The sequence below is a fragment of the Mustela erminea genome, chromosome 10, assembly GCF_009829155.1.
Source record: "Mustela erminea isolate mMusErm1 chromosome 10, mMusErm1.Pri, whole genome shotgun sequence".
Lineage (NCBI taxonomy): Eukaryota > Metazoa > Chordata > Mammalia > Carnivora > Mustelidae > Mustela > Mustela erminea.
The window spans coordinates 52,475,601-52,494,801 of NC_045623.1; the positions used below are offsets into that span (position 1 = coordinate 52,475,601).

General features: G+C 33.7%; 1 protein-coding gene across 11 annotated transcripts in view; it reads right to left on the bottom strand.

The window, feature by feature from the left end:
* LRRC7 (leucine rich repeat containing 7) overlaps positions 1-19,201 on the bottom strand; it is a 559,049-nt gene that overhangs the window by 392,834 nt on the left and 147,014 nt on the right. Inside the window, exon 2 of one of the 11 annotated variants that reach the window (XM_032301467.1) lies at positions 6,538-6,613. The exons of the other annotated variants lie outside the window; for them this stretch is intronic. Coding sequence (XP_032157358.1) covers position 6,538 — 1 coding nt within the window. The 5' untranslated portion in view covers positions 6,539-6,613. The remainder of the gene's footprint in view (positions 1-6,537; positions 6,614-19,201) is intronic. 11 annotated transcript variants of the gene reach the window in all.

Genomic DNA, 19,201 nt, shown 5'->3' on the forward strand with positions numbered 1-19,201 from the left:
TCTTGGGATTAACCCCCACATTGGGAACCCTGCTCAGCAGGGAGTCTGCTTCTCCTTCATACTCTCCCTCTGTGCTCTCTCAATCTCTCTCTCTCTCTCTCTCTCTCTCAAATAAATAAATAAAATCTTGCATCACCACTTCCTCATATCAGGGAGATCATATGATAGTTGTCTTTCTCTGCTTGACTTATTTCGCTAAGCATGATACGACATGGGGGCTTAAGTGGGTAGGAGAAGAATAAATGAAACAAGATGGGATTGGGAGGGAAACAAACCATAAGTGACTTTTAATCTCACAAAACAAACTGAGGGTTGCTGGGGGGAGGGGGTTTGGGAGAAGGGGGTGGGATTATGGACATTGGGGAGGGTATGTGCTTTGGTGAGTGCTGTGAAGTGTGTAAACCTGGTGATTCACAGACCTGTACCCCTGGGGATAGAGTATTATGCCTCCATCAGAAAGGATGAATACCCAACTTTTGTAGCAACATGGACGGGACTGGAAGAGATTATGCTGAGTGAAATAAGTCAAGCAGAGAGAGTCAATTATCATATGGTTTCACTTATTTGTGGAGCATAACAAATAGCATGGAGGACATGGGGACTTAGAGTGGAGAAGGGAGTTGGGGGAAATTGGAAGGGGAGGTGAACCATGAGAGACTATAGACTCTGAAAAACAATCTGAGGATTTTGAAGGGACGGGGGGTGGGAGGTTGGGGTACCAGGTGGTGGGTATTATAGAGGGCACGGATTGCATGGAGCACGGGGTGTGGTGCAAAAATAATGAATACTGTTATGCTGGAAATAAAAATAAATAAATAAATAAATAAATAAATAAATAATAAATAAATAAAATCTTTTTTAAAAATGAATGCATTATAAATGGATAAATAAACTATAATATGTCTGTATAAGGAAATATTACTCAGCATTAGAAGAAAATAAGCTATTAAACCATAAAGAGACAGGGAGGAAATTTAAATGTATATTATTAAGTGAAAGAAACCAGTCTGAAAAGGCTACATACTTTTTGATTTCAACTACATGACATTCTAGAAAAGACAAAACTACAGAGATAGTAAAAAGGTCAGTAGTTGTCAGGAATTAACAGGCATGGAAGACAAAGGAGTTTTAGGATAGTGAAACTATTCTGTATGATACTATAATAATGAATGTCATTAAACATATATCTAGACCTATAGAATGTACATCAAGAGTAAAGCCTAATATAAACTATGAACTTCGGATGATAATAATATGTCAACACCGCTTGTAACAAATGTACCACTCTGGTGAGGGATGTTGATGGTGTGGGAGATTATGCTTGTGTGGGGTCAGGTGATATATGGGAATTTTCTTTACTTTCTGCTTAATTTTGCTACAAATCTAAAACTGCTCTAAAAAATAAAGTCTACTTTATGAAGAATTCTAAGAGAAGAAATGAAAAGAAAAAAATACATTAGTCTATGATAGTTGACATGTAGAAGTTTCCATTGTACACAAAAACAATATACAAAAAGTGTTTTTTGGCAGCATCACTGTTTCTACAGATAGAAGCTGGAAAAGCCATATAAATTTAACATCTGCTTTGAAACATTAGAGCAAAAGAACCTATAAAACTAGTTGGGCTAAGTTTTCAGAGTGAGGAGAACCAAAGAGAAGTGAGCTGAGCATCAAAAGATCCTTTCTCTAGAAACATTTGTCAATTTTATGACAGAAAATAAGAGTCTGAAAATCTGGGTTAAGTTTGATCAGAGGGCCACAGTTGGAGAAAAACAAATAACAGGATTGGGTGGTCTGGAGATCCTACAGTAAACACTGGAGAATTGAGGAAACTTAAATGTACAGCTGATCCTTCCTTTGAATCATTTGGTGTATTTTAGTGCATTATGGCACAGAAAACTAGAATTCTAGATAAAAACCTCTGAAACACAGAGTAAAATGTCCTGCCTTATCAATAAACTCATGAGGGGGAAGAATCATAGTAAACACACTGACATTTCAGTTGAAAATCTTAGTGGGCTACATATTAGAAACAGAAAACAACCAGAGATAGACTGAAAACCCAAACTTTACTCATCTTAATCCCTGAAAAACTTAGGTGGAATATTTTTCTACTTTCCTTGCCAAGATATTATCACGTCAAGACTCTAAAATTTTGCATATTACATGTCTGGCATTTAGTAAAACATTACTTAAAGAGATTCAAAATGACCAAAATATGAGAGAATAAACAGACACTAAGAATAGATGTGTAGGTAATCAAAGTACTAAAGAAAAGAATTTTAGAATAACTATGATTGATATGTTCAAGAAAATAGTGGAAAAGGTGGACAAGATAGATTGGATGAAAATAAATAGAATTTCACCAGATAATTAGGATTTATAAAAAAGGACCAAATAGATGTTCTATAATAAAAAAAATGTAGTATCTGAAATTCAGAATTCAATAAATAAATTTAAAATCACATTAGAAATTGGATAGTGAACTGGAAGACAGGTCAATAGAGAATATCCAATTAAAGTAGAAAGAAAAAGAATATAAAGAATAGAGTATAAGAGAAATGTGTGCACAGTGAAAAGATCTATGTAGCTGAAGTTCCAGAAAGAAGGGAGAAAGAATGGGATTCAAACAGTACTTGCAAAGATGATGGCTAAGAATATACCAAAACTGATGAAAGCTCTAACTCAGATATTCAGGAAAATTTGCAAACTATGGGAAAACAACTGGAAAGAAAACCACACCTAGATGTATCATAAAGTAGTGAAAATAAAAAATGAAGAGATAATCTTAAAAGGCTGTAAACAACAATAAAAAACAGCTCAATTAAAAATTAGGAAAATGATTTGAATAAACATTTATCTAAAGAAGATATATGCAGGGGAATAGGCACATGAAAAGATGTTCAAGCACTCATCACTAGATAAATGGAAATCAAAACCACAATGAGATACCATTTCATATCCATTAAGATGGGGATGATCAAACACACACACACACACACACGCACAAATAGGTGTGGGATGTGGAAAAATTAGCTTGCTTTTGTATCATTGGTGGAAATTTAAAATGGTGTAGCCACTATGGAAAACAATATGGCAATCCCTCAGAAAACTAAAAACAGAATTATCATATAATTCAAAAATTCCACTTCCATATATATAACAAGAAGAACTGAAAGCTGGGATTTGAAGAGATGTCTGTACACCTATGTTCATTTGTAATAGACAAAAAATGGAAACAACCCCAGTGCCCATCAACAAATGAATGGATAATTAATATGTTCTATATACATAGAATGGGATATTATTCCACCTTAAAAGGAAGAGAATTCTGACACTAGCTACATCATGGACAAAACTGAAGGACATTATAAGCCTTTCACAAAAGTACAAATACTATATTATTTGATTCCATTTAGTCTACTCCAGAGTAGTCAGATTCAGAAAGACAGAAAGTAGAAGGTTTCCAGGGGCTAGGAGAAGGGAAGGAGAATGGGGAGTTAACTGCTTAATGGACACAGAGGTTCGGTTTTGCAACATGTAAAGAGTTATGGCGATGGTTGGTGGTGATGATTGCACAACAAAGCGAATGTACTGAATAACACTAAACTGTCCCCTTTAAAATGGTTAGGATGGTAAATTTTTTGTTATGTGCATTTTACCATCATTTAAAATCAATTTTTAAATTTTTTTAAAATCCTTTAAACAACAAAACAATCATCAAAGGAGCACCCATAAGACTGATGACTTTCCTCCCAACGCAAAGAATGGAGCTATAACACAATGGAATGATAACCTCTGAACCACTGAATAAAATTCTATAACCAGTAAAAAATAATGTTCAGAAACAAAGATGAAATAAAAAGTTTCAGAGAAATAAAAACTGAGAAAATTGATTTCTAGCACATTGGCACTAAATGAAATGCAAAAGAGAGAGTCCTTCAGGCATGAGATAATGTATTCCCTAATGGAAACATAGACACATAAGAAGAAATGAAAAGACAGACTGGTGTCAGAATTGTTCGAGTATGGTAGCCATGTGAAAGCAAAGAAGGAACACAGGAGAAGGACTGGGTTTCTCCCAACAGAAGCAAATAAAGTATTTGTCAACCTACTATGAGAAATCATTTATGAGATTACTGCATGAAATAGTAATAGGCCATATATATTTGATAGGATTACCCAGCAATAAAAATTTCCTTAGCCAAGATACATTAAATTGAATTAGTTATTCAAATTAGGGGAAGTTTTGGGGAGTTATAATGATATTCTGAGAATAGGTAAAGCTGAGTTAAAAATACGAAACTATGAAAGATAATCTGAAAAACAATTCTATTATTGGATTGATATATGAGAAGATAAGGTAAAGCAAAAAGGAACTATATGAAAAAGGATTCACAAATTCATTTGGCCTGTAAAGTTGAATTATCTCCATCAGGGCTCCCAATGACTGACTGAGATATCTAAAAGCTTTTTCTCCTTAAGTCTTCCTCCTCCCAGGCTTTCCAGCAGCATTTCACATAGCCAACCTTTATGAATCTTCCTACTTCTTTAGTTTCTTTAAAAAAACAAGAAAAAACAGAAATACTGGAAGCCAGTTTTCCTTTTACTGCTGACTATTGCTTAGTTTTTGTGGTTGATTTCTCATTCTCTAAACAGAATTTTGATGATTGAATATTGGTTCTAGGAATTGTACCTATGGTAATATTCCCCTTCCATTCTGTACGTGTTTTCTGCCTGGTGTAATCCTGGTGGCCTCAACCACTATGTCTATTCAGAGAAATCTTCTAGTCCTACCTCCAAGTTCTGTATTTCCACCAACTCTGCTATCCTCAACCTTTTGCTATCCTCAAGGCACCTAAACTTCATATTCCAAACTAAAGTTACCATTTTCACATCATCGACTTAAAGTTAACTGCTCTTCTCTTAATGTTCCAGATCTCAAATAATGGGGCCACTACTCATCCAAAGTTCCTATAGAATCCAGCAAAGAGGGTGTTGGTTTCAGTATATGTGCTGCCGAAGCGAGCACAGGGTGTTGGTTTCAAATCACAGTCCTATTCTTACTGCCATCACTTTAGTTTGAGTCCTCAATTTCCCAGTTGCATGACTGCAAGCATCAGTCTCCGGGCTTCCCACCACCAGACTCTCTCAGCAGCCTTCCAGATGTTTTTCCTTTTTAAAATAATTATTCTTTTAACTTTTTCAGTACCTTTCAAATTATGATCTTCATTTCCTTCTGACCTAAAACTGATGCTGATGCTGATTCTTACCAAGGTGTTTCTAAGGACATTTTTAGATTTTTCTCTCCTTTAATACAGGACAGGCCAACTAAACTATTTTTAAAAAGTCTGAATTTTGAATTCCAAAATTCTTTCACCTTAAAATATAAGCTTGTGTATCACTGTGTGACATCCCAAGATAAAAAGTCTAAATTTATAAACCAGATTCATTAGGCTTTCATTCATACTTTTTATCTGAGTTTTATTGAGTTATTGTTTGGCATTATTATTAAAGTGTGTGATTCCAAATGTATAAACGTTTGATACAGTTGTATGTGAGGTGTTTTTCATTCATGACTTGTCATTTATAAAGCCTTAAAAAAAAAAGGGAAGAAACTACATTTGGCTTATAAAGTTCTTTGGGAATCTTTACTGTTAAGCAGCTGAAACACAATTTTAAACAATGTGTATAATTATAGAAATTTCTACTACAATAAGATTTTAAATATGAAGATATGTATAATTTCTAAAATATTTTGATTGTGGATACTGCCATTGTTCCATATAGATTTTTCTTTGCAGAACATTTTCTGACTCTGTAACAATCTCCAAGTTACATTTGAGGACAAAGAATCAACTCCAAACACTTTAATACTGAACAATGAGATTTTCAAAGATTCTTCTTGCCATTCAAACAATCTTATTTACCTTTTTCTCATTCTTCCATCTTTTTTTAAAATCCATTCACCCAAACATTACATGTTCTTATCATTGACCCTCCTGTTTCATTTCTTGAAAATGTCAGTGAGTACTGATGAATGGAAAGTTCCTGCTTAATGTCTGGATTTCATTTGATATCGCCTTGAAATTTTGAAATGTAACCTTCAAAAGTCAATGTAATTTCATTCTATTTCTTAAAAGCATGATTATAATATAATTCCTATTAATGGTTTATGAGAGGAATTAACACATTTTTACAGTGGTTTACTGTGTTACCAGGTATAGGGAGATTCTTACTCTTTTTAGAAAGGAATATATTGTTGAATTAGGTCTCTAAGTATAAGTCCTAGAAAACATACAATATTTAAACTCATCTTTCTGACCAAAATCATTTCACTATTATTGACAGAAAATTAGTTTCCTGAAATCCATAGTCACCATTTTTCTTCCTATTTTTGTGATGCGATATAGTTAACACAAATAGTACTAAATATGAATTTAAAATTACCAGACTATTTTGTAATTATATAGTAAAATTCCCAGAACACTACTGAATTCTATATACTTAAGCATAGTAAAATAACATAGTATCTACTTGCTAGTTATTCCTGTCTCTGCAGACTTCTAGGTTGTGACCACTTTGACTTGCATTTTTTTCATGTAGCGGGCTCCTTTAAAAAAAAAAAAAAGAAAATTTAAAAAATTTTAATTAACTGTACTTATAAATTGACAAATGCATCTAAATGAACATAGTAAGCAAGAATGGAATGTGAAGAGCTTAATCAAATGTAGTTCTGATTGTCAGGTTATACATCCTAATCAGAATAATTCCACAAACACTGCCATTTTAAATATTTGAGCTGTGAATATATAAACTCAATGTGAAAAAGAAGGGTGATATTATTGTCCAATATTCCTTCTAAAAATATTTCAGTATCTGCAAGGAAAATTTTTTGCATAGTGATTTTCCTCCTTGCCTCTTTTATTCCTAATAACTGAATAATAAATGTGAAATATTATTTTCCCTTGTTCTTAAAAATTATAAAACAGAATTTCTTTTAAAATATTTCATAATTTAGATTCTTACAGGTCTGATTTGCCTTTCCTCTAATTATTCTGAATGAATAAAATTTATGCTCTCACTATTACACCTTAAATCCTGATTTGGTAATCCCCAGTAATCATTAAAACAAAGTGCTTTGACACTGGCATTTATAATATACATGTGTATTCATAGCTAAATGTGTTCAATATATTACAATTAAAATAACTGAGCCTAAAATATCCATTTGCATTTGTAATAATAAAATTTATTTTTAAAAAGTGACTATAATAAGATTAATGCAAATATACACATTTATTTAATATTGTAGTTTGTACTCTGTAACATTACAACCCATGGTTGACATGGGGGATAAAGAAGAAAATGGCATCTTGAAGTTATTTGTTTGAATACTTAATGTAAAGTCTTTATATTTATAAAACCCAAGAATCTCAGTATAATTATTAAATCTCTAAGTTAGGACAATAGGAAACACCCATTTATCAGTGGAACAGAGAGAAGTATCTAGAGGATACAGAGTCAGGCTGAGCCTGGTGTGTTTTTTAGAAATCATACAGGAAAGCTTTATCAATATTATTTAGTGCTATTTCCTAAAAAGAAATTTTAAAAGGGGAATGAAAGGACCAAGAAAATATTCAGAATCTGCTTAATAAAGCCAAATGTACATGGTAACACTAAAAAAAAAAAAAAAAAATCTTTTCTTGAAATTAGGACTCTAAAGGATACTTTGGAAAATAAAAACTGAATTGAAAATACATAAATTACAGTTACTATGCTGGAGATTATGTTTATTTAATTGATGCAATTATTTACTTGTATAAAATGCACAATCTTAAGAAAAGCTTAGCAAACCACATGTTTAGGCAGAAGTAATTTTCTGATTACAAATGCATTATTAAAATGAAATAGGAATTAATAATTTTATAGTTAGTCTTAATACCTTTGTCTTTTAACTTTTATACTAAAACTAAAAATGATTTACATATCAAAATTAAAGGTTACATAATGAAATGCTTACAGCCTGATATATTATCCTGAATTTCATAGAAATACAAAGATACAGTCTGGTTAAATACCATTTAATATAGTCTAGAGTCTAGATGAGAAAACTGGAATCATCTATTCTAACTTCTTTATCTGTAAAGTGGCAATAATATTAACCTTAAGTGTCTCATAAATAGTCTTTAAAAAAACAATATAAAATAAGTTCTTTTTTGTAAGATTTTATTTATTTATTTGACAGAAAGAGCAAGAAAGCACAAGCAGGGAGACAATGGGGAGAGAGAGGGAGAAGCAGACTCCCTGCTGAGCAGGAAGCCCAATGTGGGGCTCGATCCCAAGACCCAGCCAAGGGCAGGAGCCCATAAAGTAAGTTCTTAACAGCTAAGTACACTTCTTAGGAGAACATCTTCGCTCTTATTTTGTTTTACTGTAACAAGTAAAATTATAAGCCTAACATATATTATTCCACTGCCCTAAAAAGTGATATATACTTAAAAGTAAATTATTATATTCTTGTTTTCTGTTCTCGTTGCTACTTTGTTAAATGAAAGCAATATGTTTGAAGTATTAATATTATTATTGTAGTTATATTATTACACTATATTATATTATACTATGTATAGTATACTGTATTATACTATTTTAATAGTTATATTAGTATATTATAATTATATTATTATAGTATGAAATATAGTTATATTATTTGAAGAATGAATAGACTTGCTTTTATTATTTGCAAATCACTGGAATTGGGCCTTGTCTTGGCTAGTGGACAAACACTCATCAGGGAAGAGAAATAATGTTAGGAGGACACACACTCTTTTAAACACAGTTTATTTATCTTTTACAAGAGACCTAATGTACATATTTACAGGTAAGACCACATTTTTAAGGCCAGTGTTGAAGAGGAGTAAAACCATTTCGCTGTAACAGAGATCAGCATAGCAGCCTTGAAGATAACCTTTTACTTAATAACTTAAAATAAGATGCTTAAAAGAAAAATAATTTTCAAGAGTTTTTTTCCAGCATTATCACTGTGACTTTTGGTCCAGGGTAAGCTTGGCTAAGTGCCTAAGGCCCCAAGTTAAAGTCCATTTTAAAAGCCTTAGTGGGAGAACTTATATATAGAAGCATTGTGTGTAAGTCTTTTGAAAGTTTTCTTGCTTTGGGCTACACTTATTTTATGGTATTTCTGGTTTCCAGTTTTTTTAGTCAACAGTCTTGAAATATTACCTCCTCACTTGGTACCTAAACTGTATGTAAATGATGACCAAAAAAAAATCACGTTATGAATTAAATAGATGTTAATTCTCACTATCTAGAGCTCCTATTACAACCCTTTTCTTCCCAAACTTTCCATATCTTTTGATGGCCTGAGCTGCATTTAATCCTAGCTTGACCTGCCTCTTCCATCTGCTACTCAAAAGTAGAAAGTGCACATCAACAGTCCTTAAAGTATAAATTACTACTTAAAACATGGCCTCCCGCGGGGCAAGTCCTTGTTCCATCAGGCTTCTAACCAGTGTCTGTCACTCTGTAGATGCTCTAATATTTAACAAGTGTTAATACAGCACTTGGGCTATGACAACACAATAAATAAGCCAGATTCGGATGCCAAGCACCACAACTCCAAGCTTTAAATTTCAATTATATTTAAATGAGATTGTCTAATGTGTTTAAATGTTCATTAAAATTAACCTTTCACATCCAAAGGGCACAGTGTGTATTCCTGATAACACTAAAATTTTAGACTTAAGTTTCCCACTACGACTGAATAAATGAAACATTTAAAGGGCTTGAAATGTCAGGAAGGCTCTGAAATAGTGTTTCTGTGATGTGATTACTAATAGTCATGGACTATTTAATGCCAATAATATTCTCAGAGCTAATGAAGTATAGGTGCTGCATATCAAAGAAACTTGGTAATATTAATCCAGGCAAGAATTACAACAGGGAACTTATTTAGGTTGAATTACAAGGTTGAAAGAAATTTTAAATAGCCATAGTCTCTTCATTATTTTAGGGGGAATTTCACCAGAGCCATCCTTAGCAAGTGAGGATATTTTGAAGGTCACCAGTATCTTCAGAAAATTCATTAGAATTTGTTGTCACATCCTACAGGTATTGATCTATAAGAATTAGAGTGGGAGGGCTTTCCAGAAAATGTGAGACTATACACCCAACACTGGATTTGTGAGATCTGAGTAGAGCAAAGGATGTCTTAGTAGTGGCAATATAAGTCATCTGGCTTTAAAGACAGCTTGAAAGTCAAGATATGAAGACGTTTCAGAAACTAGAGAGCAAAACAGAATTCCCAATATGAGACTAAGGCTTTCCAGGTGCTGCCTGTATAGCCTCTCAAATAAATTATGAATAGACTCCAAAAGAGCTTATCACTGAAGGGCAGAGATCGAAAGCAGATTTAAGCATAATCTGAGACAGGTTATGACAGAAGTGTGCACATTTTACTACAGGAACCAGGGTGGGGGAGCAGTCAGCACACTGTGTAAGTTTGGGAAGCCTTCTGAATCAGAGATCAGTCAGTGCCTTAGATGCCCTAAGGATTTTATACATTTTATTCAATTTTAATTGAATTTCAATGACAAAATCAGGATTCTTTAAGTTTCTTCCATGCACATATTTTACTTCAAAGTCTGGTAAAAAGACAGAAAAAATGGCAGAGCTTCATGAATCACTATAAGCCTTTTGTGTTCTTTTTATATTTACTCCCCTCTCCAAATCCCTTAAACTTTCCAGGGAGGGGAAGGAATAGACAAGTATGGAACTGCTTACATTTGAGGTTTAATTTGTTACTGCCATCTAGTCTATTCTTTCTTTCTTGTCTAATATAAAATTTCATGGGTGAGAAAGACACATAATGGAAGACAAAAAACAAAATTGCTTGGAAAGCAATAAACTGAGTATTTTGAATCATAATAACAAAGGAGACCTTTTGCAGTATATTGGATCATAAATATTCAGAAGTGTCCCCACCACCACCCCAGTATTTCTATGGGAGGCATATACCACTGATGTTGCCTTTGGCTCTGTGACTTGCTCTGGCCAACAGAACAGGGGCCAAGTAATGGACCAGTTCTGATCCTAGACCTTAAAAGGTCTATGTGTTTCTGACCATACTATTAGAGCCCTGCCATATTTAAGAACTATGGATTGAACATGTCCAGATTAGCCCACTGGTTCTAGGAGTAAAATGAGAGATCAGAGCAGAGTTATTACAGCAGAGGCATCATAGATCAGCTGACTTCCATCTGACCTCCATACATGAACAAAACCAAATGGTCAGCAGAGCCACCCAGGGAAGCCCAGCCTGGCTTGACAGATTCCAAACCAAGCCCCAGACACTTGGGTTACATAAATGCTCATTACTGTAGGCCATTGAGATTTTTGTTGCTGTCTGTTTTGCAGCATTACTGTAGTAATAGCTAAGTGATACATCTCAGATAAGGAGGTCAAGAAAGGCCTCACAGGAAAGGTAACATGTAAGCAGACACCTAAGGAATAAGAAAGACTTGTGTATGTAAACAGCTGATAATTAAATTTGAGGAACAAAGATCGACATTCAAAAGGGCACTAAGACACATAGTGTACCCAGAGGAACTAAATAATGTCCAGTATGGCTGAGCCTAATCAGCATGGAAAAGAGTAACCCAACGATAGATTAAGACAGAAGGACGTGACAGATCAGACCTTGTATGCTCTGGTAAGAAATTATTTTTTTAAATTTTCAAGAGCCAATAGAATCTTCAGATTACCTGCTTAAGCCTAACTTAAAAGTGGAAAATGAGTTATAAGAGAGGACAAAGAATACTTCACTTGAAAATGTACTTATATGGCAAGCATATTGGTTTTACTTTAATTTTAGGCATTATATGCACTGTTGAACAACATGGATTGAAACTGTGTGGGTCCATTTATATGAGGCTTTTTAACAGTACAGTACTGTAAATGTGTTTTCTTTCTTATGATTTTCTAGTAATATTTTCCTTTCTTTACTTTATTGTGAGAATAAAATACATAATACATATAACATACAAAATAGGTATTAATCAAATATTTACATTATTGGTGAGGCTTCCATTCAATAGGAGGCTACAGTAGTTATGTTTTGGAAAAGTCAAAAGTTATATGCAGATCTTTTTAAATCTTATTTATTTATTTGAGAGAGAGAGAGAGAGAGAGAGAGAATGAGCCGTGGGGGGGTGGGGCTCAGAGAGAGAGAAGCAGACTCCCTGCTGAGCAGGAAGCCCAATGTGGGGCTTGATCCCAGGACCTGGAGATCATGACCTGAGCTTAACCGACTGAGTCACCCAGGTGCCCCAAATGCAAATTTTTAACTCTATGGGTATAAGGTAGTTGGTGCCCCTGATTCCCACATTGTTCAAGGGTCAACTGTCTATCAGCAGCTCTGAGGGTGCTGTTGTAGATCAGAGACCCTTTCATATTTCCCCAGTACTACTACCTATGGGTCTGGTGTAACAGATAGGAGGAGGAGCCCTTGCAGTCTGACCAGTTTCATAGAACATTTTGCTGATCTCTTAGTTTACTTTCATTGGTGTAATAGTGTATATGATTTTCCTTCCCTGGTGGTATCTTTATGGCACTTCTACTCCCTTTTAATATTCCATTGAATGACATAGTCCAACAGAGTATATAATGTGCAGTGAAGGATACAAAAGAATATAAACAGGCCACTGTAACTAAATTTCACTGGCATTTCACTGGCATTTCACATTGGCTTGTCTGAGTTTTATTGCTTTTTGTCAGTACTAAAGTGGTTGTCTGCTTCCTCTCTGGTCTCTAGGACTCCGATTTTAGTTACTTCCAAAGCTGTAGTATAGTCTAGAGATAACTTTCTAAAACAATTCATCATGCATGCTTGACTTGGGGGAGCAAGGGTGCGGAAGAGGAGAACTAACATTTACTGAGTGCATATTACATTGTGGATATCATCGTGGGTGGTTAAAGATGATACTTCTCGCAGGTTGGTTTTCCCTGCAGTAGATTCTGCCTAAGACATAGATTTGAGAATAAATGCTTTATTTGGGAGGCAATCCAATGGGACACCAGTATAAGAGTAAAGAATTGAAACAGGAAATAATGAAGCCACTGCCACTCTGGGCAACTGAGCCTTTATCTACATGGAATATAACTCAAGAGGGTGGGAGAGGGGTGAGGAAGGTGAGCTATTTATTCTCCCACTCCCACCTATCAGTGACTGCGGCTACACCTGGAGGAGTTAACATTCAGGCTGCACTGAACATCAGCTGAAAGAATGTTCTCAAGAAGATTCAGCAATGCTTGTGCTTAGATGCCGTGGGCACACAGTAGAATGTTAAAGGTCAAGAGGACACGGAAGGGCCCCCAACAGCCACAGAATCATTTTCTTATTTATTCCTTATTAATGTCACCATTTCAAAGAGACTTTTTCTGATCAATTAATTTGAATACATAAACCCCAATTCTGTGTCACTTGTTCCTTTGCTCTTGAGCCTATATCACAATTCTTTACTATTAATTTGTTTCTTTCCTTACATATTTCCACACTTTTTCCTAAACTGAGCATAATGAGGTCAATAACTGAGTTGGTTTTGTTCAACATCTAGTACAAAGGAGGAACCCACTATTTGTTGGATCAATTATTTAATGACAGCTGTATGGAGTAGGTGGTGTGACTTTCATTACTGAATGCGAACCCAAAGGCCATATTGGTGGTGACAGTGTTCTAATCCAGGATGGTCTGACATAAAATCCCATACTCCTAACCACACTGTGATAATGACATCATGCTGTTTTTCTATTTGCCTCAGCTGCTTCTATTTCTCTAGCTGCCTCAGAAAACTCAATTAATTCCTATCTGCTACATCATTAAATTTAAATTCCTCTGCCTAACTTTCGATTCCTTCAATAACCTGGCTAGTTAGATTATTCTTGTGCCTTAAAAATCTTGTGCACAAATATATTATGGGATGAATGAAATGTTGCTTAAAACCGTATGTTAAAAGGACTTCCAGATTGCTTATTGTCAATAACTATTTTAATATGAGAAAACAGTGTCATCTGGTCTCCAAAATGTCCAATGTAAAAGGCTAAGTGAATGTAAATAGAGCAGTCAGAGGAGGGTGTGACTTGTCCGGGTTTTTATTTTATTTTATTTTTTATATCAGAATGATGGTGTAATGCAAGACTGTTCCCAAAGCCAAAATAACTTGGACTCAAAGTAACTGAGTTCTTTCAAACAGCAAAATTCCTCTTAACCATGCATAGGTAAGTGATTTTGCTTTAGATAGTTGGGCCTGAACAAAAATCACACAACTATACTAGCAAAATGGAATCAGGAAGGACAAAGTTTAAAAATAACAGAACCACCACCAAAAAACCCCTAATATATTCCTTACTTGTATCTGCTAAGGATGTAGAGATGCTTTCATTTGCATTATCTCGTTTAAGCCTCAGGACAAGGTCTTTAATATCATTGTAAGGCCTGACAAAAGCAAGAAAAGAATTTAGCATTGAGTAAAGAAGCCACTGAGTACTAGGGTAGAAATTCATGTAAGAAGAAATAATTAGGTAATAAAATGACTTTTTTTTTTTTTTTTTGGGAGAAAAGATGTAGAAAGCATCGTTTGATCAAAATATTTGAAGCATTTTCCCATGCTATCAGGATCCTATAGGTGCCTCTTCTTTGGGAGAATCATAGCTCCTGTCCCAATGTTAACTGAGGCCATGTGACTTACTTTGGCTAATGGAATATAAGCCAAGGGAAAGTTTTATATCAGCCTCTGCTGCTACTAGTACTATTTGCTGTCTGTGGCAAACCCTAGCTATAAGCTCCATTTTCTTTCTAGATTCTGGAACAGAGAGAATGCAGAGCAGAACCCCAGCCAATATGTAGCCAACATGTAATGATAGTGAAAAATAAATTTTGCTGTTGAAAATGCTAAGGTTTGGGGTTACTACTGTAATGGTAAAGCTGTCTAAGAAGTAGGTATAAGTGTCTTTCTAATTCTGAAGAAATTTACAAATTAAAAATTAAGATCATGCGTGAACATTGGGGAGGATATGTGCTATGGTGAGTAATGTGAATTGTGTAAACCTGGCGATTCACAGACCCATACCCCTGGGGCTAATAATACATTGTATTTTAATAAAAAATTAAAACATTTTAAATTTTTTTTTAAAATTAAGATCATGAAGAAAATCACTTTCCATTCATAATTTTGAGTTTAACTTAAGAAAAATTTATAAATGATATTAAATGTGTTAATAATAAAAAAAATGACATATGAGGGCATAAGAATGTGTGATTCCGAATGAAATGAGAAATGAGTTGTAATGTGAAGGGGAGCAGAATAAGCAACCCCAAAATATGCCACTTTGGCATATTGATTATTTCGAATTAAAATTAATTCAGAAAGAACTGATACAAAATGGCCTTTGTCCCCTGAAAGCAGGAAACAAATCTCCCATGTGAAAAGTACCAGGAGAGTAGAAGGCATCTTTATCACCAGAGAGAGGGAATTATGGGCCTGAGAAGGCAGTGCAGAGAAATATTATTACCTTTTCAATAATTTACTACTCTAAGCCCAAACCTCTTTGTCAATTCTTCACAAATTTATTCTTTCTTTGTTTATTCTTTTTTTTGTCTACAAAATTAATTGTTTTTTGTTAATCTGTGTCAGTTTAATTATTAGGCCAAACAAAGCACATGGAAGGGAAGATAGGGAAAGTTTTCTGCCCCTACAGAGGTTTATCTGAAATTGGTAAGGGAATTTTATTTAGCTGGTTAACAATAGTATTGTGATGCCTAAAAGAACTTGAAATATACCATATTTATACATTTAATAGATTAGATTTGCAAGACTGGTTTAAGTGCCTAGGGAGGTTTTGCTTGTTTTATCAGGGCTTGAAGAACCTGATAAAGAAGATAAAATGTATTAGATTTATGAAGAAAATTAAAATATTTTTAAAATTTAACAGATTCTAAATAATTAAGTTTTTAAAAAAAATTTACTTGAGGAGGGGCTGTGTATGGGTATGCACAGGGGGAGAGACAGAGGGAGAGGCAGAGAGAGAGTCTCAAACAGACTCCCTGCTGAGTGGGAAGCCCGACTTGGGGCTCAATCTCACCACCCTGAGATCATGACAGGAGCTGAAATCAAGGGATGCTTTATTAACTGACCAAGCCACCCAGGCACCCCCTAAATAATAAAGTTTTAAAGTGATTGTTGGAATGTACCAGATTCATATACAGAATAAGATTTGGATATTTAGCTTAAAAAAAAATTACTGAGAATCTAGACTTAAATGTAAAAAATTTAACTCATAAAATAAAAATTAATTTAAAATTACATATAGCCATAAATAGTCCCAACTGTGCAGAAAAGTCTTCTTATAACATTAAAACTCACAATAACAGAAGCACTATGAAGCAGTACTATATTTTCTATTCTGTGGATGAGGAAATAGAGACATAGAGAAATTAAAGTTGCCTGAAACCAAAATTATGGTAATTTATTCGATTTAGTAATTCTACAATTTCCAAAATAGCTTTCAAATGCTTCCTAAAATGTATTTTGTTCTCTTTTTTGCCTTAAAATATTAAAGTACGTTTACTTATAAAAGTTTCCTAAATTTTCAAGTATAAATAAAGTTCTAGCTATTATAGATATTTATTAAAAGAAAATTATTCCTTGATTGATTTTTCTTTTGACAAAAGAGTAAAAAAAATATAGAAATCATAAAAGGAAAAGAAGAGAAAGAAAAGAGTGTATTAAGAGACTAGAATTAATGTAACTTTTTGCTTCCTGGAAAAAAGGCAACAAAGGAAAAGCATAGGCTACAAATTTTTTTAGCCTGTTTTAAGGAAGTTCACTAATTCTGACACAAGATTCTTAAAGGGGTTTAATTAATTTATTTATGTATCTTTTAACCAAGAATACCTTTAAATAAGACCACTGACCAAACATTACTTTTTCAAGTTTAAGAAGAATTGGAAGACATTTTGGTAAACATAAGTGACTAAGTCAGGTGCATGATAACCTCTATCTATACTTTTATGTTCATAGCCTTTTATGATAAATCACTGTTGTTAATTAAAAAACAAGGCTCACAATTAAGTTAATGTATGTTAACATATGTATTATATATAGTACATATGTATACATATACATACACACATTTACACAATTTTGAGAATTTGAAGCAACAATTATATAATCTGTTGAATAGTTTCCATATATCAGATTTTAAGTTATTCTTACATAGATATATAAATATGTAACTTGTGTGCTATCATAAAAGACTATAAGTATGGCATCTTTGGGTAAATAAGGTAACAAGTGCAATTTAAGATTAAAAAGTAACTTCAACTCTCATAGTCCCATTTAAAATTTTTCTAAAACACCTAGACTTGAAATTGGAAATCTAAAAATAGAGTACCAATTTTATAAAACAAAGGGAAATAAGATTTATTTGTTTTTGTCTTGAAGCATTAAACAATTAGAAATAGTAAATTAACAGCTTTTAACCATGTGTAATCTTTAAAAATGATGTCACAAGAGACTATTTTTGTGGAATGTAAATGTTTATTTCCAAAATGTTTATTTCCAAAAAATAAAATCTTTCTTTCCAAGAAAAAAATAAATCAGGACAAGGTAAAAATAAATTGTGGTTTGTGAATATGAAGTCTTCTGTATTTAAAAGTTTTGGTGTTTTCTCTCCGGAATCTTCTAGGGTTTCACAAGAACTAAAAGGCATTAAGTAATTAAAGACTGTATTCTATGAAGAAGGATCAGTAATCCAGGGAATAGGTCATCTACTGAACTTTATTCAATGGTGGTATACATAATATGTAACACCAGAAATATAAATTACATCTATAATAAACATTGCAATTGATCCTAGAAGGAAAAAAAAAAATGTCTGGATATTGCTAGTCATAACACTGCTCATCTTTTCCCAACTGTTACTGATTTTTTATTGAACATAAAGGTCATTATGGGTATTAAGCACATATTATACTATGCCCAGAATACTATCTACATTTCACATATCATCAAAATATTCATCTCAATAATAAATGTACCAAGTGCTATAATTATATATCCAAAATCATTTTTGCATTATTTATAATTTTTAAGTTCACCTTTCTATCATACTCAGTCTTAATACCCTTCAGTATGCACCGTGTTCCTTAAAAATTGGTAAATATTGCCTTTGAGTCAAGAATTTAAAAGTGAGCTTCAATAGTCACTTTTCCCTTCTTCCCCTTCCCAATTACTTTGTACCAGTTTAGTTAATTGCTTGCCTGAAGGGGGGAAAAAAAAAAACCCTTGAAAAACAAAAAACCTTTTCTGAGGCTTAAAAATCATTTTGTGACCAATGATGCAGGAGCTCTTGTTCCACCATGGATTATCCTTGGTAATACAGTCTAGCCAGAGTATTATTAATAACAGGATGCCAGCAAAAATGTTGCTGATCACAAAAGATGTCATATTTACTGTCATCTGCAGTGCTTGGCTCCATAAGACAGCAATAAGAACTGACACCCTTTATGATGTGTTCTTTCTTGCCTGACAATAAACTGATAGGCATGTGACATGTCAAATACCAGAGGTGAAAATATGTTCTTGATTAAACATGGTGTGTGATGACCCATGAACACATAGGTAACATTAGTCACTCTTCAGGCATGCAGCTGAATGACACAAGTCACATATATTTTCACATTTAAAATTAAGAAGAGTATTTAGATTTAGTCATGATGGCAGGATGTTTAGACTCCCATGAAAGAAAGCAACACAATGCCTGGTTTTAGGGCATTTGTTGTAAAATACGTAAATTAATTTAAAAACAGAAATTAGAGCAAGACTTTCTGCACTTTGTATCATATGGACACACCATTAGTTGAAACAGTTAAAACATATAAAATGTATTCTTTCTTTTAGCCTGTACAATACTGACTTTTGTAGACAAAAGAAAGAATAAACAAATGTCATTTTATTTTATTTAAAAAAAATTTTTTTAAGATTGTATTTATTTATTTGACAGAGAGAGATCACAAGTAGACAGAGAGGCAGGCAGAGAGAGAGAAGAGGAAGCAGGTTCCCTGCCAAGCAAAGAGCCTGATGCGGGACTCGATCCCAGGACCCCGAGATCAGGAGCCAAGCAGAAG